The 22,350-nt window shown below is 39.7% G+C and overlaps 1 protein-coding gene across 3 annotated transcripts; it reads right to left on the reverse strand.

The window, feature by feature from the left end:
- Positions 1 to 2,914: 2,914 nt before the first annotated feature.
- Positions 2,915 to 20,515, reverse strand: LOC118401986 (protein FAM204A-like). Of its 3 annotated transcripts, none has more exons than XM_035799763.2 (7): positions 20,085 to 20,513; positions 19,805 to 19,892; positions 19,247 to 19,289; positions 18,227 to 18,329; positions 16,260 to 16,349; positions 3,662 to 3,771; positions 2,915 to 3,294 (listed from the first exon to the last, which is right to left on the reverse strand). In XM_035799763.2, the coding sequence occupies exons 1-7, from the start codon at positions 20,361 to 20,363 to the stop codon at positions 3,243 to 3,245; spliced, it is 765 nt and encodes a 254-aa protein (XP_035655656.1). In that variant the 5' UTR covers positions 20,364 to 20,513; the 3' UTR covers positions 2,915 to 3,242. The 3 variants fall into 3 exon arrangements, 2 of the variants coding, with proteins under 2 accessions (XP_035655656.1, XP_035655647.1); XM_035799754.2 differs by having other exon boundaries at positions 18,227 to 18,332; XR_004829410.2 differs by having other exon boundaries at positions 3,255 to 3,294; positions 3,662 to 3,915; positions 18,227 to 18,332; positions 20,085 to 20,515.
- Positions 20,516 to 22,350: the final 1,835 nt, after the last annotated feature.

Raw genomic sequence — 22,350 nt, forward strand, 5'->3', positions numbered from 1 at the left:
ATGTACATTTCCGACTTCAACTGCATGCCTACTCCCGCTCTCCCTCTCTAGCGCACAAGGGCGCCCTTCATTACGCACACCTGTCACCATCATTACCCGCATCTGCACTCATTGGACTCAACTGGACTCCCACGCCACAGCAGGCTCCCACGCCTCAGCGGGACTGTCAGGCTCCCACGCCCCAGCCGGCTCGTCGGGCTTCTACGCTTCAGCCAGCTTGTCCAGCGCCCATGCCTCAGCCGGCCCGTCAGGCCCGCCCAGGTGGGAAGACAGGTGGTGCCCCTGGGGGGGGCGTACTGTCATGCCAGCTCCCGCTCTCCCTCTCTGGTGTTTTAGGGCACCAGGCTGCCCTTCATTACGCACACCTGTCACCATCATTAAGTGCTCATTGGACTCATCTGGACTTTGTCACATTGTTGATTGCCCCCTCTGTCTGTTCCTCAGTTTTGTTTCCTGTGTCAGCATTATTGTCGTCTTGTCGTTTTGGTCCCCCGTCCAGATGCGGTTTTTGTTCTGTTTGATGTCCGTTTTCCATTAAATGTTCACTCCCTGTACTTGCTTCTCATCTCCAGCGTCGGTCCTTACACATGTAGGGATAAAGTTACGAGGCAACAGTATAGAAAATATACAGTAGCAGCAGTGTATGTGATGAGTCAAAAAAGTTAGTGAAAAAAGGGTCAATGCAGATATTCCGGGTAGCTATTGGTTAACTATTTATCTAATTATTTAGCAGTCTTATGGATTGGGGGTGGAAGCTGTTCAGTATCCCGTTGGTTCCAGACTTAGTGGATCAGTACCACTTGCCGTGTGCTAGAAGAGAGAACAGTCTATGACTAGGGTGGCTTTAGACTGACAATTTTTAGGGCCTTCCTCTAACACCACCTGGTATAGAGGTCCTGAATGACAGGGAGCTCAGCCCCAGTAATGTACTGGGCCATACACATTACCTTCTGTTACACTTTGCGGTTGGATGCCAAGTAGTTGCCATACCAAGTGGTGATGCAGTCAGTAAAGATGCTCTCAATGGTACAGCTTGAGATCATTTAGAGGATTTGAGGGCCCATGCCAAATCTTTTCAGCCTCCTGAAGGAGAAGAGGCTTGTCGTGTGTTCTTCATGACTGTGTTGGTGGACCATAGTAATTCCTTAGTGATGTGGACACCAAGGAACTTGAAGCTCTCGACCCACTCCACAACAGCCCTGTCAATGTGGATGGGGGCGTGACCAGCCCTCCATTTCCTAAGGTCCGCGATCAGCTCCTTTTTCTTGCTGACATTGAGGGAGACCACATTGCCAGGTCACTGACATCTACCCTATAGGCTGTCTCATCATCATCGGTGATCAGGCCAACCACTGTCGTGTCATCAGGAAACTTAATGATGTTGGAGTTGTGCGCAGCCATGCAGTCGTGGGTGAACAGGGAGTACAGGAGGGGACTAAGAATGGACCCAAGGGGCCCCTGGGCTGATGTTCAGCGTGGCGGATATGTTGTTGCCTACACTCAACACCTGGGGGTGGCTCGTCACGAATTCCATGATCCAAATGCAACGGAAGAGTTCAGTCCCAGGGTCCAGAGCTTAGTAATGAGCTTGGAGGGCACTACTACCAAGTGAGCTACAAGGGACACCATTTTTCAACAATAGATTTTGTTGATGGTGGTTGAAAATGCTGTCTCAGGCACCATTCCAGAAACTCCCATCAGTGTTCAATTGGTTTAAGATCTGGTGACTGAGATGGCCATGGTTAACATCATTTTCATGCTCATCAAAACATTGTGACCACTCGTGCCCTGTGGATGGGGGCATTGCCATCTTATGGGGTATAGCCATGGTAGCCAAATTAATGTCAAAATAATGGCTTGCCCAACATTTTTTATACATGACCATAAGCATGATGGGATGTTATTTGCTTAATTAACTCAGGAACCACACCTATATTATTATTATATATTGGAAGCACCGGCTTTCAATATACTCTGTATCTGTTTTTTACTCAAGTGTTTACATTATTCTGGCAGTTTTTTCTCACAAAATGTGCACCCACAAATAAATAGTATCATGTACAATTCTGAAAACTATTGCCAGTGACAGTAAGTTATACCCTTAACACTTTGACAAGCAGAACCAGGTTATCTTTTTCTGTGGAATTCATTGTAGTTCTCAGCCCTTTTCAGATATTCACAGTTTTAAGCCGCTTCGGTCAAGTAAACTTTTTATGCTGATGTTCTGCCTATTTTTCTTGCAGTGCTAGAGTGATTCAGCATACACAGCAAGACTATGAGAATAGGAGTAGGTGCAAAAATGTGTGAAGAGCAAACAACTGAGGTGGATTAATCCAGATTGCCTTGGAGCAAAGCAATCATTTTGCATTGTTAACAAAATAATATAGGTTTATGAATAATGGCAATTACCAGTCGTGCACTTCTTCCGCATGCAATTTGAAATTACAATAATTAATCGCAATCTGCATTGGGGGAAGCATTTGGGACGGACCAGTTGGAGAGCAGGTCGTTGCAGAGCAAAAGAAGATCATAGTGCAAAGAAACTGTAAAGAAGAGCATCAAATCTTCGGAATAAACAACAACATAATCACCGCTCATACTCTTTACAACTATAGAGTAGGCTCCTTAGAAATATCCTGTGCTTCTTGTTTAAGCGGAGGAACAATGACATCTCTCTCAGCATGGGTGAAGGCCAACAGCAAAGCCTCTGTTTCATGTCCCTCTGTTCACACAGTTTACGACTGCTCACAACAGTTTACAGCAGCCAAATTTCATTTTGCACTGGCAAATCCTATCGCACATTATCCTGTAGATTGCATTAGGAACCTAATCTTTTCTTTCTCTACCTCCTCAGAAGAAAGGAGCACCTTCATGATTAACCCACTTTACAGCAATGAATAAACGCATCATCCAGTAATGTACACCAGATTTAATTTGAAGGGGAAAAAATCCCACCGAAATGCTAAAAGAAAATAATCAGAGATATGTAATGAAAACAGCACATAAAGCTGCCACCATGGAGTGCTCAGAATTTATTTGAACATTCCATAAATTCATTTTTTTTTTTTTTTTACAGATGTTTTATTGTTAGTTGTGTACAGTATCTTGACAATTTCACAAACATGATGGTACAAACGTGAAGAAAACATAATATGCAAAAGAAAAATGTTAACACAAACGTCATTAAATTAACTGAGAAAATACACAAATCTTCATTTTCTTTCTCTTCAGTGAAGACAAAGTCACATATAGCCCATGTTGCTTTTGGTTTCCCATCTTTGCTTGGCTTCAAACCTGAATCGAAGTTAAAATACTGATTTAGCAAAACTTATAAATTATAACGACAAAAATGAATCTGAATGAAACATATTTCCATGTTCTTGAGAGCTTGTTCATAGACATTAGCATAACACATTATACACATATTCTTACCATGACATCCACTGTGACAGTTCAAAAGTGCCCGTCTAATGTTAAGTGATGGCTACAGTACACACTTTCTCTGTATAGTCAAACCCTAGCATGTATTTATACCTGTGCATGAAATAAGTAAGAAAGAATCTGGCAAGCTAGCCAAATACGCATAACAAATGTCGCTAACAAACTGCGATTTAGTGTAAATTAGGGAGATAATTGTGGGGAAGAGAGTAAAAAGACAAACCCCCAAGCGATTTGTTTCTTCCTTTTCTGGGCTGCCCGCGAAGCCTCCACTTCCTGTTTGCTTTGCACAAAGTCACGGCAATCGGTGGCTTGCGCGATTTTCACAGCCAACTATTGAAAGAGAAGACCCATTAGATGATGTAAATCAGTCTCTCTGGCAAGCAGAGCTCTTCCAACTGATATGTCAGGGTGGCTTCTCATGAGTGCCTCCGGTTCCCGTTTTGTCTCACCCTGACCATGATGCAATGACGGCACCTAGATTGTGGGTTGGTGAAGAAAAAAAACATAGTAAAACACACATTCAACTGCTTAACAGTAATCGAAAATAAGACAGTCAACCATTTACCATGACTATCATAATATTTAATCGTTTGAATGTACAGTAAAAGGCAAGATTTTATATGAAACGTGCAGATCTTTAAAATCAGAAGTTAAAGGAATGACCATGACTGCAAGTGGCAAAAACATTTTGTTCAAATATCAGTGAGGAAGTGCATGTATTGTTGAGCAGAATAATCCCAATAACCCCAGTCACACAGAAGCACAGGAAACAAAAAGCTACATCCAGTCACTCCACACTTGGAACAAATCTCCAAACCTTTAGGTAATTATTTCTAACATTCATAGAGTACAATCAGGGAAAAAAAGTCTAAAAAAAAAAGTTAGTGAAGAAATGTGCCACAATTTCTCAACAACAAAAACATGCTAGTCAATTTAAAAAATAATTATAATTAAGTGGGGTAAACTTTATTAGAAAGACTAAATGTTGGGATTAAGCAGGACAGTGCAAGTAGCCAGGAAACATTTAACTCTAAAGGCTTTTTATCACCATATTTCAGGAACCAAGGGTGTAAAATGTTCTAATTTGGGATACATTAAAAGCCATAAAGGTCTTTCAAAAAGATTAATGGTACTTTGCTTGGATTTAAGATAAGGGCTTCAGCTGGCTGCAAGTACTGGGCTCCGGCTGGGCCCTCGAGGCATTCATCTATACAGTCACTTGGAAGATTTGTAAAAGCGTCTGCATAACCTGAAGCTAACATACTATGACAGTTTTCTAATTCCTTGCAATTTTTTATAGGTTTTAAAGGCCTATAAAATCATGTTTTCTAGGCAGAACTCTGGAGAAAGGGAAAGTTACAATGGGTGATCATTCTCATGTTGAGAGTAGATTTGCCAGCAGATAATACCAGGGTGTTTTGAGCACCATGTTTAAGTGGTGTATGTGCTAAATGCTTTTGCTTGGATGTGGCACAGGCTGGGATCATAAATCTGAAGGTTTATTCAATTGTTGACAATTCTCCTGCGTTCACACATTTGCCAAAAATAAAGTCGTTGGATAAAAGGCATCTGTTTTGAGAGAAAATATAATGAAATTGGAAGATGCTAAATGGCTCCTTGAGCTTTACAACCAGATATGTATATTTTTTGTAACACAAGGATTACCCACATTAACCTGCTCTCCTGTGGGGAGCATTTGAAATTCAAAATGTCTAGAAACCACACCTTCCTTAAACCCCCCAAAAAAGACACTGACACATTGACATAATTAAAACCCCCTCCCCCCTCTTCTCTTTCAGCCGCTGAGCAGTTAAAGAGGTAAAGGTCTTTACATTTTTTTTTTTTTTAGCAATGCAGTCTACATCCCTGATTGTCTTTACTGGGGCTCAACATTAATGTCAACCAAGTTACCTAGGCGACAGAACAGATCAAAGAGACAAAAAAAGCCCTCAAATGTCTGATTAATCAAGCCTGCAAACAGCTTATTTCTTTTAGCCTGCATGCAAGTATGAAAATGAGATTCCGAGAGCAGTACATTGTGCAGATTTGTTCATTCTTATCTGAACAAAGCCAGCGGCAGCTTATTTCATGGATCACTGGCACTGTCAGCGCTGTGGCGCCGAGCAGGTGACGGCTCCTCTTTCTGTGGCGAGAACAAAATTAGCAAAAAGTCGGCACAAATTAGCCTCTCATATTTTCTGTAATATGACATTATTTTTCATTTACTTTTTTGATCCACTTTTCAGGATTTTTTTCTCCCCCTCCCCTTGTGTGTGTCTTAGTGCCAAATCCTTTCAAATCACAAGCCAGCAGAAATGAAAACATTTGCTGCCAGAATAAAAATACAAAGCTAGAAAAGAAATGGGCCTATTCGACACAAAAACCTCATCCGTTCTTTGTTTAAGGCAGTCATACAAGCCTATTCCATGTTTCCGTAAGACCAATGTTAAAATGAAGATTTAGTGTCCGATACCTTCACTTTTTTTCCCAAAACCATTTTCACAAGGTTTATTCAAAGGATTAATACTGTGACCTTTGGAAGGTTTGCAGGCGGCAAATTCTTTGCTGCATTATACTGCCGCTGCTGCAGTAGCTTAGAACCACTAGGAAAGTTAAATCAATAGTACCACTTCCTGTTGTCACTCATGTTTGGGTTGTCAGAGATTCAAGTGGAATCCCAAATATGTGGCCTCGCTATACTATATATCACTTCAGCACAGGCCATGTTAAAGATAAGGCCGTGATAAGGCATGTCCATTGTATTGACACAATGAAAGTTATCGATCACAGTCCCCTTTGAGTTGACTTCTATGCTGCGGCACAGCCTACTGCATAGACAGCAGGGATGTGGCTTCTCTCAGTGACAAATGGAATCCCTTCCAAAGTATTCAAGATATTGGGGATCCTGCAGGTATTTCAACCAGTTTACCAACATGAGTTCATTGTCATCACAATGATTTACTGATAACTCTGTGCATTTCTCAGAATCCTTGGATATTCCAAGATACACATTAGAAAAACAACAGCAGCTTCAAAAGACAATGGTAGGAAGAGAAGATTCAACTTAACGTAAATGCTTCTCTATATTAATAAAGTGTTCAGGCTGGTATTAACAATATGAAATAAACGATGGCTTTAAGGAAGAAATGGCCTTAAACCCATTCATAAAATGTCCTATCCTGGGAAGCCTCTTCCAATTAAAACATGTGAGAGGTGGATTAACAGGGGCTATGTGGCTTTGCCTCGCTAAATCACCACCCCGAGCTGCTCCGCTGCATTTGACGTGTAAACGATTAATGACCAGCCTAATTCCCTTATCACACTACCTTAATGCCTAAATAATGTGGCCTTAGTCAACTTTGGAAAGCAGGGCTATATAAGAATGGAATAAATATCAGATTAGGCAGCTCATATGTAATTTCAGTCTAATTTCGAAGAATCGAGGTAGGGAGAGAAAAAAGGAAAATGGGTTTCTAGTCTGAAAAGTCAGATTGCTATACTTCAACTTGACCTTGTTTATGCCATGTAAAAGCATTACTGCGACAATGAAGCATAAGGCAGTCTGTCCACTAAATTGCTTTGATGCCATTTAATCTATTTCCAATTATTGGTTGTCCTATCGGTGCAAGTTAAACAAAGAAATGACTATGTTGATCAGAACAAGTCCTGACAATGATTTGAGTGAAGCCCAGCAAACTGGGGACGTCCTGGAGACATGCGGCAATGTTCCCATTAGGTCCCTCAATGGTTACGAAGCGATTATTATCCCACTGGACTTTCTAAAAACATTCTAACATTGCGTGATGGTCCCAAAGGAATGTTCTCTGAGGGGACCTTGGTCTAGTTCCCTGTAAGTTCCCAGGACGTCACAGAGGACCATGTCAGGACATTCGCAGGACTTTAATTTTACTACTCCTTAGGATGTTGTGTGATGGTCTCAAGGGAACGTTCTCTCCGGGATGTTTTTAATAGTTCCCGGTTTGTCCAATGGTCCCCTGAACGTTATTGGGACATTGTGTCATGGACCCTGGCAGTTGTCTGGTTCCCGGTTTGTCCCAGGGACGTTTATAACACGTAGCAGGAAGATTGGACTGCCGTGAACCAAGAGGTGGTGAGTCAAAATCTCAGGTGAGAACATGTTAAACAATAATTACAGTATGAATAAACATACAATGTAATCAAGTATGTTAAAGTGTTCAATATGTAAGCTGAAAACACTGTATGCAATATATTGTAGTGAGTAGCTACCTCATCAAGAGGTCCTGAGTTTATCTTGGCATAAAGGCTACGAGGAGTTGGATTGACAAGCCAATGACCCAAGTTTGAGTCACGGTCAGGGCTACCACCTAATTTGCGAATTGGTGTCAGAAGTGTGATGGCGCTACCGTGAGGCCATCGAAGGTGTGCCCAGGCATTAGGAACTTGAGATGGGGAAGAAGAGGGGTAGTGACACGACTTTAATCCAACACATAGCAACCTCATCAAGAGGTTTTAGATCTCTTGGTGTAACAGCTAAGGTGTTGTGTTGGCAGTCGCTGGAACCGGTTCCTGGGACGTGGGCGAACCTTGGTCAATACGGAATTTCAGTCCTATTTTTTGTGATGACGAATAGTCCTTATTCTGTAGCTGTTAAAAAACATCTAAGTACATCAAAGCATTACTGGCATTGGTTGTCTGGTGAGACCATTTGACTGCTTATCTAATCAAAGCCATGAGCTGTATATCCTCCCCTTATAATTGTTTTTTATTCAGGATGCATTGCCATATTCTCTCAATAAAGATGAGCATTATTGTCATTCAGGGGGCAGTCGTGTAAGAGGTTTATGTCATCTTGCTGCCAATTTGACAAACAGCATTACATGACATGCAAAAAGAGAGCCACTCCTGGGAAGATATTGCCGAACTGCCAGTGGTATAATGCATGTCTCTATTTTTCTGTTCCCTAATAATCTGATGCTAGATACTGTCATCTTTAGGGACTGAAAAAGAGTCTGAAAGTTTGCCCGCTTTGTGCATATTCCATTATCTTGCCTCTTCTGAGTAGGGAAGGCTTATTAGCAAGCTTTGAACTCATACTTACAATAATGTGCCATCAACAGTTTTATAAGCTAATTAGAAAAACAGTTTAATTAATGACTGACTGGCAATAAAATGGCAATCATGAAAAAAGAAACTAAGGGTGCTAAGCTTCCACTACCACCAATTAAGGTCTAATTACAAACAAATTATATATGTGTTTTGCTGTGGGCTTTAATAAAAAAAATGGCTTTAATTAAAAGAGAAAACATGCTAATTAATTAAACAGCACAAAAAAAAAAATCTACATTGAAAAGTATGCTTTGCCTATCAAGTAATTAATGAAATACAATAATCTAAATGAGATTCCCAAGCATTTGATAAAAGCTTAGTACCATTTCACAAAATCCATTTCAAAATTAATGAGCAGAAATTGCATGTGAGTCATCCAGAGATACATACAATAAGAGTTCATTCTGTGATGAATTGCTTATGCTGAAGGAAAAAGGAACGAAGAAGAGACTTTCCTTAACTGTTTCTCAGTCGCCCGGGGGCCTTGCAGGAGAGAGGAAGAGAGCCTCATTTTCTGATGTGGGGCGGGCACAGCTTAAATCTGATAACGAGTGTTTTGCACAAAAGCAATGCTCATTAAAAAAAATGTGGCATTACAGGGAAAGGTACTGAAAAGAGAAAACATCAGCTCCTCTTCTCACCTAAATAGCCACGTTGTGCCACCTTTGCTTTACAGTACTTAAACAGTGGTTACCAAAGCAATGCATGCCATGGTGGTATGGGTTTCTTTCCTAATATACAGTACCAGTAAAAAGTTGACAAACCGCCTCATTCCAGGGTTTTTCTTTATTTTTTAAAACTATTTTCTACATTGTAGAAGTGTATATTTGAGATTCTTCAAAGTAGCCTTGATGACAGCTTGGCACACTCTTGACATTTTCTCAACCAGCATCATGAGGTAGTCACCTGGAATGCACTCCAATTAACAGGAGTGCCTCATTAAAAGTTCATTTGTGGGATTTCTTTCCTTCTTAATGTGTTTGAGCCAATCAGTTGTGTTGCAACAAGGTAGGGGTGGTATACAGAAGACAACCCTATTTGGTAAAACACCAAGTCCATATTATGGCAAGAAGAGCTCAAATAAGCAATGAGAAACGATAGTCAATCATTACCTTAAGACATGAAGGTCAGTCAATATCAAACATTTCAAGAAAGTGTAAGAAACAAGAAGTTTCTTCAAGTGCAGTCGCAAAAACCATCAAGCGCTATGATGAAACTGGAGAGGAAGACCCAGAGTTAGTGGGGCAAAAAAGTATTTAGTCAGCCACCAATTGTGCATGTTCCCACTTAAAGATGAGATGCCTGTCATTTTAATCATAGGTACACTTCAACTATGACAGACAAAATGAGAAGAAAAAAATCCTGAAAAATCACTTTGTAGGATTTTTAATGAATTTATTTGCAAATTATGGTGGAAAATAAGTATTTGGTCAATAACAAAAGTTTTTCAATACTTTGTTATATACCCTATGTTGGCAATGACAGAGGTGAAATGTTTTCTGTAAGTCTTCACAAGGTTTTCACACACGGTTGCTGATATTTTGGTCCACTCCTCCATGCAGATCTCCTCTAGAGCAGTGATGTTTTGGGGCTGTTGCTGGGCAACACGGACTTTCAACTCCCTCCGAAGATTTTCTATAAGGTTGAGATCTGGAGACTGGCTAGGCCACTCCAGGACCTTGAAATGCTTCTTACGAAGCCACTCCTTCATTGCCTGGGCGGTGTGTTTGGGATCATTGTCATGCTGAAAGACACAGCCACGTTTCATCTTCAATGCCCTTGCTGATGGAAGGAGGTTTTCACTCAAAATCTCACGATACATGGACCCATTCATTCTTTCATTTAAACGGATCAGTCGTTTTGGTCCCTTTGCAGAAAAACAGCCCCAAAGCATAATGTTTCCACCCCCATGCTTCACAGTAGGTATGGTGTTCTTTGGATGCAACTCAGCATTCTTTGTCCTCCAAACACAACGAGTTGTTTTTACCAAAAAGTTATATTTTGGTTTCATCTGACATTCTCCCAATCTTCTTCTGGATCATCCAAATGCTCTCTAGCAAACTTCAGACGGGCCTGGACATGTACTGGCTTAAGCAGGGAGACACGTCTGGCACTGCAGGATTTGAGTCCCTGGCGGCGTAGTGTGTTACTGATGGTAGTCTTTGTTACTTTGGTCCCAGCTCTCTGCAGGTCATTCACTAGGTCCCCCCGTGTGGTTCTGGGATTTTTTCTCACCGTTCTTGTGATCATTTTGACGCCACGGGTTGAGATCTTGCATGGAGCCCCAGATTGAGGGAGATTATCAGTGGTCTTGTATAGGTCTTCCATTTCCTAATAATTGCTCCCACAGTTGATTTATTCAAACCAAGCTGCTTACCTATTGCAGATTCAGTCTTCCCAGCCTGGTGCAGGACCACAATTTTGTTTCTGGTGTCCTTTGAAAGCTCTTTTGTCTTGGCCATAGTGGAGTCTGGAGTGTGACTGTTTGAGGTTGTGGACAGGTGTATTTTATACTAATAACAAGTTCAAACAGGTGCCATTAATACAGGTAACGAGTGGAGGACAGAGGAGCCAGAAATCTTGCTTGTTTGTAGGTGACCAAATACTTATTTTCCACCATAATTTGCAAATAAATTCATTAAAAATCTTGTGATTTTCTGGATTTTTTTCCCCTCATTTTGTCTGTCATAGTTGAAGTGTACTTTTGCTTAAATTTACAGGCCTCTCATCTTTTTAAGTGGGAGAACTAGCACAATTGGTGGCTGACTAAATACTTTTTTGCCCCACTGTACCTCTGCTGCAGAGTATAAGTTCATTAGAGTTAACTGCACCTCAGATTGCAGCCCCCAAAAAATGCTTCACAGAGGTCAAGTAACAGACACATCAACTGTTCAGAGGAGACTACGTGAATCAGGCCTTCATGGTCGAATTGCTGCAAAGAAACCACTACTAAAGGACACCAATAATAAGAAGAGACTTGCTTGGGCCAAGAAACACAAGCAATGGACATTAGACCGGTGGAAATCAGTCCTTTGGTCTGATGATTCCAAATTGGAGACTTTTGGTTTCAACCGTTGTGTCTTTGTGAACACAGAGTAGGTGAACAGATCTCCACATGTGTGCTTCCCACCGTGAAACACGGAGGTGGTGGTGTGATAGTGCTTTGATGGTGACACTGTGTGATTTATTTAGAATTCAAGGCACACTTAACCAGCATAGCTACCACAGCATTCAGCAGCGATACACCATTCCATCTCGTTTGCACTTAGTGGGACTATCATTTGCTTTTCAACAGGACAATGACCCAAAACACACCTCCAGGCTGTGTAAGGGCTATTTGACCAAGGAGAATGATGGAGTGCTGCATCAGATGACCTGGCCTCCAATTGAGATGGTTTGGGATGAATTGGACCGCAGAGTGAAGGAAAAGCAACCAACAAAGTGCTTAGCATATGTGGGAACTACTTCAAGACGACTGGAAAAGCAATCCTCATGAAGCTGGTTGAGAGAATGCGAAGAGTGTGCCAAGCTGTCATCAAGGCAGGTGGCTACTTTGAAGAATTTAAAATCTAAAATATATTTTGATTTGTTTAACACTATTTTGGTTACTACATGATTCCATGTGTTATTTCAGAGTTTTGATATCTTCACTATTATTCTACAATCTAGGAAATAGTCCAAATTAAAATAAATAAAAAACTGGAATGAGTAGGTGTGTCCAAACTTTTGACTGATACTGTATCTCTGGCTTCATTGAAATGGTAGAATAAATTAGGTTCATAATAATATCATACCATTTTGAGTGGTATGAGAAGTAAAGATGGCCCCCCAATGGTGGAACAAACTCCCCCACGACGCCAGGACAGCGGAGTCAATCACCACCTTCCGGAGACACCTGAAACCCCACCTCTTTAAGGAATACCTAGGATAGGATAAAGTAATCCTTCTCACCCCCCCTTAAAAGATTTAGATGCACTATTGTAAAGTGGCTGTTCCACTGGATGTCATAAGGTGAATGCACCAATTTGTAAGTCGCTCTGGATAAGAGCGTCTGCTAAATGACTTAAATGTAAATGTAATGTAAAGATGCAAGTTAGCCTGTGGACACAATATATCTGGGCCTTCAGGCAACCACCATTTGCATGTCTCTAGGCCTATATCTCAGTCATAAAATGATCTAACGTCAGGTGACTTAATTTGCTATTTATTGCCACGAGCAGCACCTGTGGATAATTTGGCTTGTCTTTCTGTGTTCAGAAATGTCACTCCTAACCATCTCTCTATGGTGTGTTGAAGAGTGTAATTTCTCTGGGTTCTGTACTTTAGACTACCAGTGGTTAGCCAAGTGTTTATGATGAACCATGCAGGTGTTTCTTTCCATCATTTCCATATTCTTTAGCTTCTGGAACTCATGAAAAGGACATGACACCCCCCTATTGTGTCAGAATATAGAGTTTCTGTTTTGAAGTGGTAATGTACGCTAATAGCTGTGATCACTGCTAAGGGGAAACTGGAAGCACTAACACGGTGTGACAGTCTTTTGTCTTGTATTATTTTCACTTATTATATAAAAAGTACTGCCTCAGAGTAAAAAACAAAATATTTAAAAAAGGGAGCTTATTGCTCGGTTTGTAGAGGAGAGGGATGTGCTCAATTGTTGCAGGATGGAAGTCCGCTGAAGAGAGTGAATTACAATCACCATTGGATTAAGTTGTGCTTAGCTATTTTACATAAGGCTAGCTGTTAAACTCATTCATAGTGTATTATGAATGAATAATGGGCATTTATGCACTTGTGTAGGCAGTTATAAGAAGCTATGAGCTGTTATGAATGCTTATAACAGTTTCTGTATTATTGGATATATGTTTTAACTGACTACAGTCTTCTTTGTTTGATTTTTTAGGAATGCTTTCTGGAATCCATCTTTTAAATATGAGCTGCAGGATCCTATCAACTCTCCTGACAGAGGGTGAGCGAGTTATATATAGCACTTAATATTATGCTAATTAAGGAAATTAATTACTCCATATGCAACTTACAGCTGTGTAAAATAATGTTCAATAATCAAAGGATGGCGTCGCAAGTGCCCTAATTGGAAGACTTGCACCACTCAATCTACTGAACTAATATTAAGAAGTACTTTAGGGGCCAGAAGCTATTCCTAGTATTTTGGGACTTCTAAGCCAGCCTTTGAGAAACAACAAGAAAAGTACAGCTCTGCAAAAGATCAACAAACCAAACTGCACGTGAGAAAAGAAGAAACATTGCCAAACCTATCTGCAAACAATGGTTTTCTAAAATGTAAAGGTTATTAGGGATGAAAACGAAAGAGCTTCCTTCGAAACAACACTGCCTCAGTAAGGTACCAGTTAATAATATGAACAGATACCTAAGAAGAAATGTGATTGCTTTGTGTCATATTTTGGTGGACTTAATACTTAACTTGAACTTTTAAGAAGAACCGAGCTTTCAAAAGTATTTGAAACAAAGAATTTCAGACTTTGGAGAATATTTAAATATATAGTTTAATGGAGACAATCTCAAAGCAACCTGTAATATTCTAGCAGTGTATTTTAGAACTCGAACAGATGAAAGCACATGTATCAGAGAATTTCTAAGAAGCCTTAAAAAAGGGTTTTACCAAATTGTTTTAATATTCAGATTCAAAGTCAACAAAAGAATAATGAATTGATTGTCGCGAGCTCAAAACACAGCAGAAACAAACAATTCCTTTATTGGAGGAACATCGTCAGACATTTCACTTTGGTTCGAAAAGCAATGCTGGTAGATTGAGAATTGAAATACTGTGACAACCTGGTACACTGTGAACTGTGTTTCTTTACAATCAATGCCCTGGGGGACAGACACAGCTCTCTTTAGTAATTCACAGCTGTCTAAATCCTTTTCCATTCTTTCCATTACGAAAACATGGTACTATTCCTCCACTAAAAAGCCTGCCATAATAATGTCTCAAGTGTTATGACTGTAAACAAATAAGCCATTACATACAGTATCAAATGAGACGCTTCAATAATAACCTTGAAATGTATTCTGACCACAGTTGGGAATATTGATCGACTAAATGTTTGTCACCATAGGACTGTCCAGAGTCAACACTAGTGTCTCAATCATCATTTGCAAAGTGCAATGAGGTTGAACTCAGGAAGAATTAGACGTGGGTATGAAACGCTCCACTTCTACGCACATTTCCCCAGAGCATGTTTAATATGCCACATGCTATTATTTATCTAGGAAATGAAGCCGCAACCTTGACGCTGCCAGCAGCCACCACTTGAGCCATCTGTAGCAAACTACACTTCTCTCAAGTTTATCCTCTACCGTAGATACAATATATTTGGTACAACATCCACTAAAGAGACGGAGGAAAACATATTTGAAAAGGGATATTGCAGCAGTAACACATCAGTATCCCCTTCTGTGCAACATGGTCAACATACTACAGTAGAATAAATGGTGAAATGTCTATTTCCTACTCATTCATGGTACTGTATGCTGCTGTATTTTCATATCTATTTACAAGAACTCGGTGTAATTTGTAGGTCACTTGTCATTAGCTCTCATTGTCATTTAGACAATTTTACAGACAGGCTGATATTGGGCTAAATGTTACCAGGCATTACAGAACAATGAATGCAGTTTCTTACTCACCAATTTTGTTGTATGTGAGAATTTCTTGAAAACTTCAGTCAATTCACTGTTCTGAGCATGAGGTAAACACAGATACATAGTGAGCTATGGCTGCCAGACTGCTGTCAAGCCCATCCTTCATGTTCCTGGCAAGCTACAAGGGAGGTGACAGAGAGGCAAAGAACCTCAGCTAAGTCTGCCCAAATCCACTAGTACTCTAAGAGGCTTTCTGGAACTACAGGTGCCACTTTGTCAGCCACAAAGCAAGTTTTTAATTTTAATTTCTCTAACCTTTTTTTTGTCCATTTGCATTATTGTGTTTTATCATCTGTTTTATGCTGGGTACAAGAATCAGCTTTCAACATCAGTCTGCTGGCATGTAAAATCAAATCACTTACCCTGCGTGTCCCTCATCAACATTTTTAATAGAGAACTAGGTTTTAATGTTTGATAGAGTATGACGATTGTGCATTGCCTAACCTTTGTTGAAATTCAAGTGTTTATCTGAATTAAGGTTTAGGTACATGGCTGACAGACTTTAGTGTGTATGCTGTACAGATGCATGAATATCACTGCTTCTATAAGAGCATCACATCTCTCACCTCTAGTTGTGACAATTGAACATACTGTAATCCCCAACTATGAAAAGTAGTAGCTGTGTCTTTTTAACTGCAATTATGGGTGCGTGGGCTACATTCTCTACTAAATTAGCTTCAAACCGCTTGATCCATGATGCCTGCCGAGACGAGTGGTTTCAAAACTGCAGGCATTGCATTTAGGGACGTGTGCACTTCAAAGGTATGAAACTTGCACCTTGAGAATGTTTTAAAAGTTGGCTTGAAGGCAATGTACCCCTTCATTAAAAGCAGAGCCAAAAGTCCTTTAGACACTGCCACACTTCAAAACTAAGGGGGAGGGATTTCCATTAACTCAATGGAAAAGGGCTGCAGGACTTCTCAATCAAGTGTGCCTGTGTGTGTTTTTGTTCCCCTATGTCTTTGCAGGAAGAAATGGCCACGGATCCATTAGTTTGATTTGTCACAGCGGGAGCGCCCCAAAGATCTCTTATCAGTGCAACGTACCTCTCGAGTGGCGAGTCTGTCGCTCATCTCCTCCGCCTTCCCAAAGTCCCCTTCAGCGATGGCGCTCTCTATGCTCTTTTCTAGGCTGGACTGGAGAGAAGGGGAACATTTTGTGATTTTAGAAATAGAAAGGGGGGGGGATCTAAGAGTAACTTCCCCCGGGCCTTATTTTTTATAGGATTGCTATTAATACAAATATGTAGATTTTCTTTCACAAATGAAAACCTTTTTGATTGGATATTAGAAGGGAAATCTTTTTTTTTTTTTTTTTTTTTTTTTTTTTTTTTTTTGGGGGGGGGGGGTTACCACCAAACATAAATGTGGCTCTTTAATTGTACATTTCCATTACAGACTGGGGCAGGGGAGAGGGCAAAGATGCCCCTGGTCACTGATGGCAGGGTGGTTCCCTAAAAAAGGAGACTTATCTGAAGTAGTACAGTAAAGAGCATTTCTCCAAAAATCTTTCACAGGGCACATGACAGGCAAGATGTTATACTTCTATATTAGCGGAGCCTGCTCTGAAGCATCTTCAAAAAAATGATACAAGGACTCATGGCCCTGTGTGGTTCAGTTGGTAGAGCATGGCGATTGCAACGCCAGGATTGTGGGTTTGATTCCTGGGCCCACATATATATAAAATGTATGCACGCATGACTGCAAGTTGCTGTGGATAAAAGTGTCTGCTAAATGGCATATATAAACATATATATATAAAGACTAAAGTTGTTTATGGACGGACACTCATCCCTCAAATGAATTTGGAAAAACCTAATAATGAAATGAAAGATGGTAGTAATAACTACATATATACAAACTTCTACTACCACCACAACTTTACAGTAGCCTTTTTGCTGGCAATGTGAACTGAATTATAGACTGAATGTGCATGTCCCAAAGAAAATATTTTGTGCCTAGTGTGTAATTGACTTAACATTTGTTAATGTAATATGAATGTCTAAATGACATTGATCACTAATGAGAATGTTTGAACATGGAGGAGCAAGACCTTCTCGTTATGTTGACTTGACAAGTTCTGTTTAATTCAGCTTCTTGTTAATTATATCTTATCCACTCAAAGTAGGCCTCCTCTTTTGAGAATGAGAAAAAAAAACGCAGCAAAAATTCAATTTTATGGTACTTTGAGATAGTGCATTCAAATAACACTCCAAATAAGCATTACTAGAACTTCCAATTGAATTAGGACAAATTCTCCATCTTATACACCATTATTATATTTGCAACCACTTTGCTTACATGGCAATTTACATATAAAAATATGTATATCTCTTTCTTGTTCTATTACATCAGACTTATCAAGTACATAACTTAATTTCTTACTTGAATCCATTTAGAAATAAACTCATTTTTCCAAGAGTTGCTCATCTTATGACACACACACTACAGCTATTCGCCAGCACTTTCCACACAAAAACAAAAGCAGGTGACTGTCTGTGATTCCATTTTCCATACATCATTTCCCAAAAATATAGCCTAAGCTAGTGCTCTGCAGGCTAGATCCATGCCCCTGTAGGCTAGATTCATGGGTCTGACAATTAGGCTACTCAAAGTGTGAAAGGCTATGTTATTGTTGTATACGGAGCTTTCCACAAACAGTAACAAGGTGTGCAGGAGCTGTCAGGTCTTTGTACAGACATTCAGTACATACACTTCTCTCTAGAGCAAATCTACATCTTACATTAATCTCAACCTAAAAGGACAGTGGAGAATCATCCCAATGCCAAGATTAAGGTAATCTCATCATTACATTTAACACTATCTTTTATATTTTACTCAACGTCAGATTTGAGTCTAAAAACCTCTTAATCCACCTGTCATATTTGATAAAACAATGAGAAGTTACACATGCATGGATATGGAAAGACAGAACACGTTCGATGCTTTTACCATAACTTGACGGCATTAAACACAGACAGGCAGGCGAGTAATGTGGCAGACATCTTTGTTACCTTGGGAGCAGGCTTGCTACAGGCAGGGGGTTGAAATCTATCATTGATGCCAAAGTACTGCGTAAGCCCATCCCAATGCCTTTCATGCTCCGCTTGAGGTTCTCTGCTGAGAAAAAAAAATGGTGTTCATGTTCATTATCGGTTCAGTACAAGACTACAGCATATGTTTAGAATATACATGGGTGATAAGTACCCATCCAATTTTTAGAAAGCCCTAGTAAAATAGGCTATTAGGTAGGCCTACACCAACAAGGCTATGTCCCGATTCACCACCATTTTTCAGAAGTCTGCACTTGAACACCTTCCTTCATGGATTAAAAAGCATAGGATTGGTGTAGCCTAAGCATGGACTAGAGCGAGTTTCCATGATTCTAAAATCCATGGAAGAAAGTATGCGAGCTGTAGTGGGTGAAGTACTGGGACTCAGCATTGAAGAGTTTATTGTAGAACTACAGTTGAAGTCAGAAGTTTACAAACACCTGAGCCAAATACATTTAAACTCAGTTGAACAATTCCTGACATTTAATCCTAGTAAAAATTCCCTGTCTTAGGTCAGTTAGGATCACAACTGTGGTCTTCACTGATTTCTTATGATTTTCCCATGATGTCAAGCAAAGAGGCACTGAGTTTGAAGGTAGGCCTTGAAATACATCCATAGGTTCACCTCAAATGATGTCAATTAGCCTATCAGAAGCTTCTAAGCCATGACATTATTTTCTATAATTTTCCAAGCTGCTTAAAGGCACAGTCAATTTAGTGTATGTAAACTTCCCACTGGAATTGTGATACAGTGAATTACGTGAAATAATATGTCTGTAAACAATTGTTGGAAAAATTACTTGTGTCATGCACAAAGTAGATGTCCTAACCGACTTGCCAAAACTATAGTTTGTTAACAAGGCATTTGTGGAGTGGTTGAAAAATGAGTTTTAATGACTCCAACCTAAGTGTATGTAAACTTACGACTTCAACTGTATGTAATACAATTACATTATCAAAAATAGATATAGCCTACATTACCTTTCATTGTTTGATACCATGTTCTTAGTTGCTGATTTTTCATCTGTTTAGTGACGTGAAACACAAAGACATTAATCTTGGTTCCCTGTGAACTGTCAAGTAAACTCCAAAAATCACCCTTTGTTGTATTGTGTCATGACTCATGACCTCAGAAATATAAACGGCACTGTGGTTATATCCCTTCAAAAACAATGAAAAGGGGTAGACTGGTTGACTATTTTTTTTTCAGTGACTTTTGATGGAATTGTATATAATTTAATTATGCTTCCCGTGGATCCATTCCAGTTCAACCTTTATAGCTAGAAGACTATTAACTAAATTATAATCAGAATCAGAATTGAACAAGGACAAATGAAAGTCAGTGAATAGGCACTTTAAAAAACAAGGATCATGAGACACTTGGACACAGGATGACCCCTCTGCTCTGGTTTTCCCTTTTCCATTATTTCTGTGATAGATAGGTCAAGTAGGTTAGGCTTACATCTGACCAGAGCAAAGATTTCATTGATCTTTATCTTCAGTGGCTATTGTGGGTATGTGTTAAAAAGTGCAATTGACCTTTCTTATATCGTCCTTTTCTCTGTCTTTTTTGGGGGAGCTTCATTGTGTTGATCTCACATTTGTTCTTCTGTTGCTCTTTAAATTTCTAAAGAACATGAAGTGCAACCGTTCACAATTAGCAAATAACAAAAGCATTTAACCCAAATCATGAAAACCCTCATTTTTAACAGTTAACAAATTATGTTTGCGTGATGTGTATATCACGTTAGTGTCTTTAGTCACTTTAAAACGTACAATGTAGCTTTTCAAATGAGTAGCCTATCCACATTTTACTTGCTTTTGAAAGGTGGTGCAACACTTCACATTCTTGCCAATTCTCATCGGAAATCCCGGGTAAGGAGTCCAAACACAGGTCATTTTCTATGAAGGGCTGGATACAAGAATAACTTGTGTCTCCAAGTGTAACACAATTTTGCTTAAGACCACGCGAAAGTCCAACTGCAGGACCTGGAACGTTAGCGGCGGCTATTTCTTGATTTGCAACACCTTGGTCGTCTTCATCATCTGAACTAATTTCTGCATCGGTCAGACCTTTCGGTAAAAGTCCGCTATACATGTTGAGAAGGGCAAATCAACAACGATGTATGCTCGGGTTATGACGTGTTAGTCATAATCCAAAACAAACTGTTATACCTTTTTTTTTTTTTTTACAAAATCAAAGATTGTAAACCTTTTCACTTCCTGGTGGACACTATGACTCTTAAGAAAAACAACCGCTCTGATTGGGTAAAACAATGTCACTTCTACCAATGAGAACTGTTCTTCTATCGATGCGCCAAACCCCGTGGTTGCGTTCCAGGTCGTCTTTATTAGGCTACAATTGCAATGCGCATCTCAGATTATTACAGAGATGTTGAACACTTGTCCCTTGTAGAATTAACAGAATTGTAGGGCGATAACTTGCCAAAAAAGGGTAGAATTGTCACAACCCAAACAATGCTTTGGGGAGGGTTGTGTTTTTTTATTAGGCACAGGGAGGATAGTGAGTCTTCTCCTTGGTTTACCTTCGCCCTTATGCAGGTGTTCACTAGGTGTTCACTATACTTTCTTCCATTCTAGCCACATTTCCTCATCTGCTTGCATGCCCCTTCCCTACAGTGCATTCGGAAAGTATTCAGACCCAAATGTTATTACGGACTGTATTGTCTTGTGGTATAGTTAGCGCTCGGGAAAACGTAGTACAACATAAGGACAGTACCAAAACAGCTTGATTTAAAGTGCATTCGGAAAGTATTCAGACCCCTTGACTTCTACATTTTGCTCCGTTACAGCTTTATTCTAAAACGGATTAAATAAAAACATGTCCTCATCAATCTACACACAATATTCCATAATGACAAAGCGAAAACAGGTTTCTAGAAATGTTGGCAGATATGTATACAGTTAGAGTGCCAGTCAAAAGTTTGGACACACCTACTCATTCAAGGGTTTTTCTTTATGTTATGTTTTCACATTGTAGAATAAAAGTGAAGATATCAAAACTGTGAAATAGCACATATGAAATGATGTAGTAACCAAAAAAGCGTCAACATATATTTTATATTTGAGATTATTCGAAGTAGCCACCCTTTCCTTGAAACATATTTGCACACTCTTGGCATTCAAAAAGCAATTTGATCAATTTTAGAATAAGGCTGTAACGTAGCAAAATGTAGAAGTCAAGGGGTCTGAATACTTTCCGAATGCACTTTAAATCAAGCTGTTTTGGTACTTTCCTTGTGTTGTACTACGTTTTCCCGAGCGCTAACTATACCACAAGACAATACAGTCTGCCAGTTTAACTGTCTACGGGCTTAGCCGTATTTTCCTACATTTTACAGAACATATGGAGCTGTATTTGTGTGTGTGTTAAAAACAAGTTCTCAATACCAAATTATATTGGTAACACTTAAGTACCTTACTGTAATTGTTTTCCACTAAAATTGTAAAAAAAAAAAAAAAAAAAACTTTGAAAAAAATAAATTTCTCAAGCAAGGTTTAAAATCACATATTTAGAAGATAAATTGTAGGCGGGTTTTATGACTTTGTGGCTGTGGTAACGAGTAACGACCAGGCGCAAGTCTGATATAAAGTGTTTTTTCTCTCAAAGTTGCCGGTATGTCACGTGTCCTACTTATATCAGTACACTCGTAACAACTTAATCATTACGAAACTTCTATTCGATCAAATCAGCCATATGTAGCAAATACGCGATTACATTTTTTTGTTTGCCAAATTCGACACCCTCAATTCCCTAACAAAAACTCCTCGCTTGGTGAACAAAAAAAAATCAAAATCGCCACCTGCTGGAGAAGACAGGTTTTGGGCCCATTTATCCCTCTCGCTTCTCCCGTTCCTTTTTGGTGTGTATCAATCCACTCGAGCGGAGAGGCCTAATAGGAGAAATATGTAGCCTGAAAACGAGCTATTATTGTCAGAGAGGTGGAACTCTATTTGTTATTGGTCTATTAACTTATATCACCTGGTGATGTCACCAGGCAAGCCAAAACACCACTCATGCAAACCTGCTGATTAGAAGTTTCTGTGTAGACAGTGACATATAT

Source organism: Oncorhynchus keta, chromosome 2 (genome assembly GCF_023373465.1).
Source record: "Oncorhynchus keta strain PuntledgeMale-10-30-2019 chromosome 2, Oket_V2, whole genome shotgun sequence".
NCBI classification, from domain to species: Eukaryota; Metazoa; Chordata; class Actinopteri; order Salmoniformes; family Salmonidae; genus Oncorhynchus; species Oncorhynchus keta.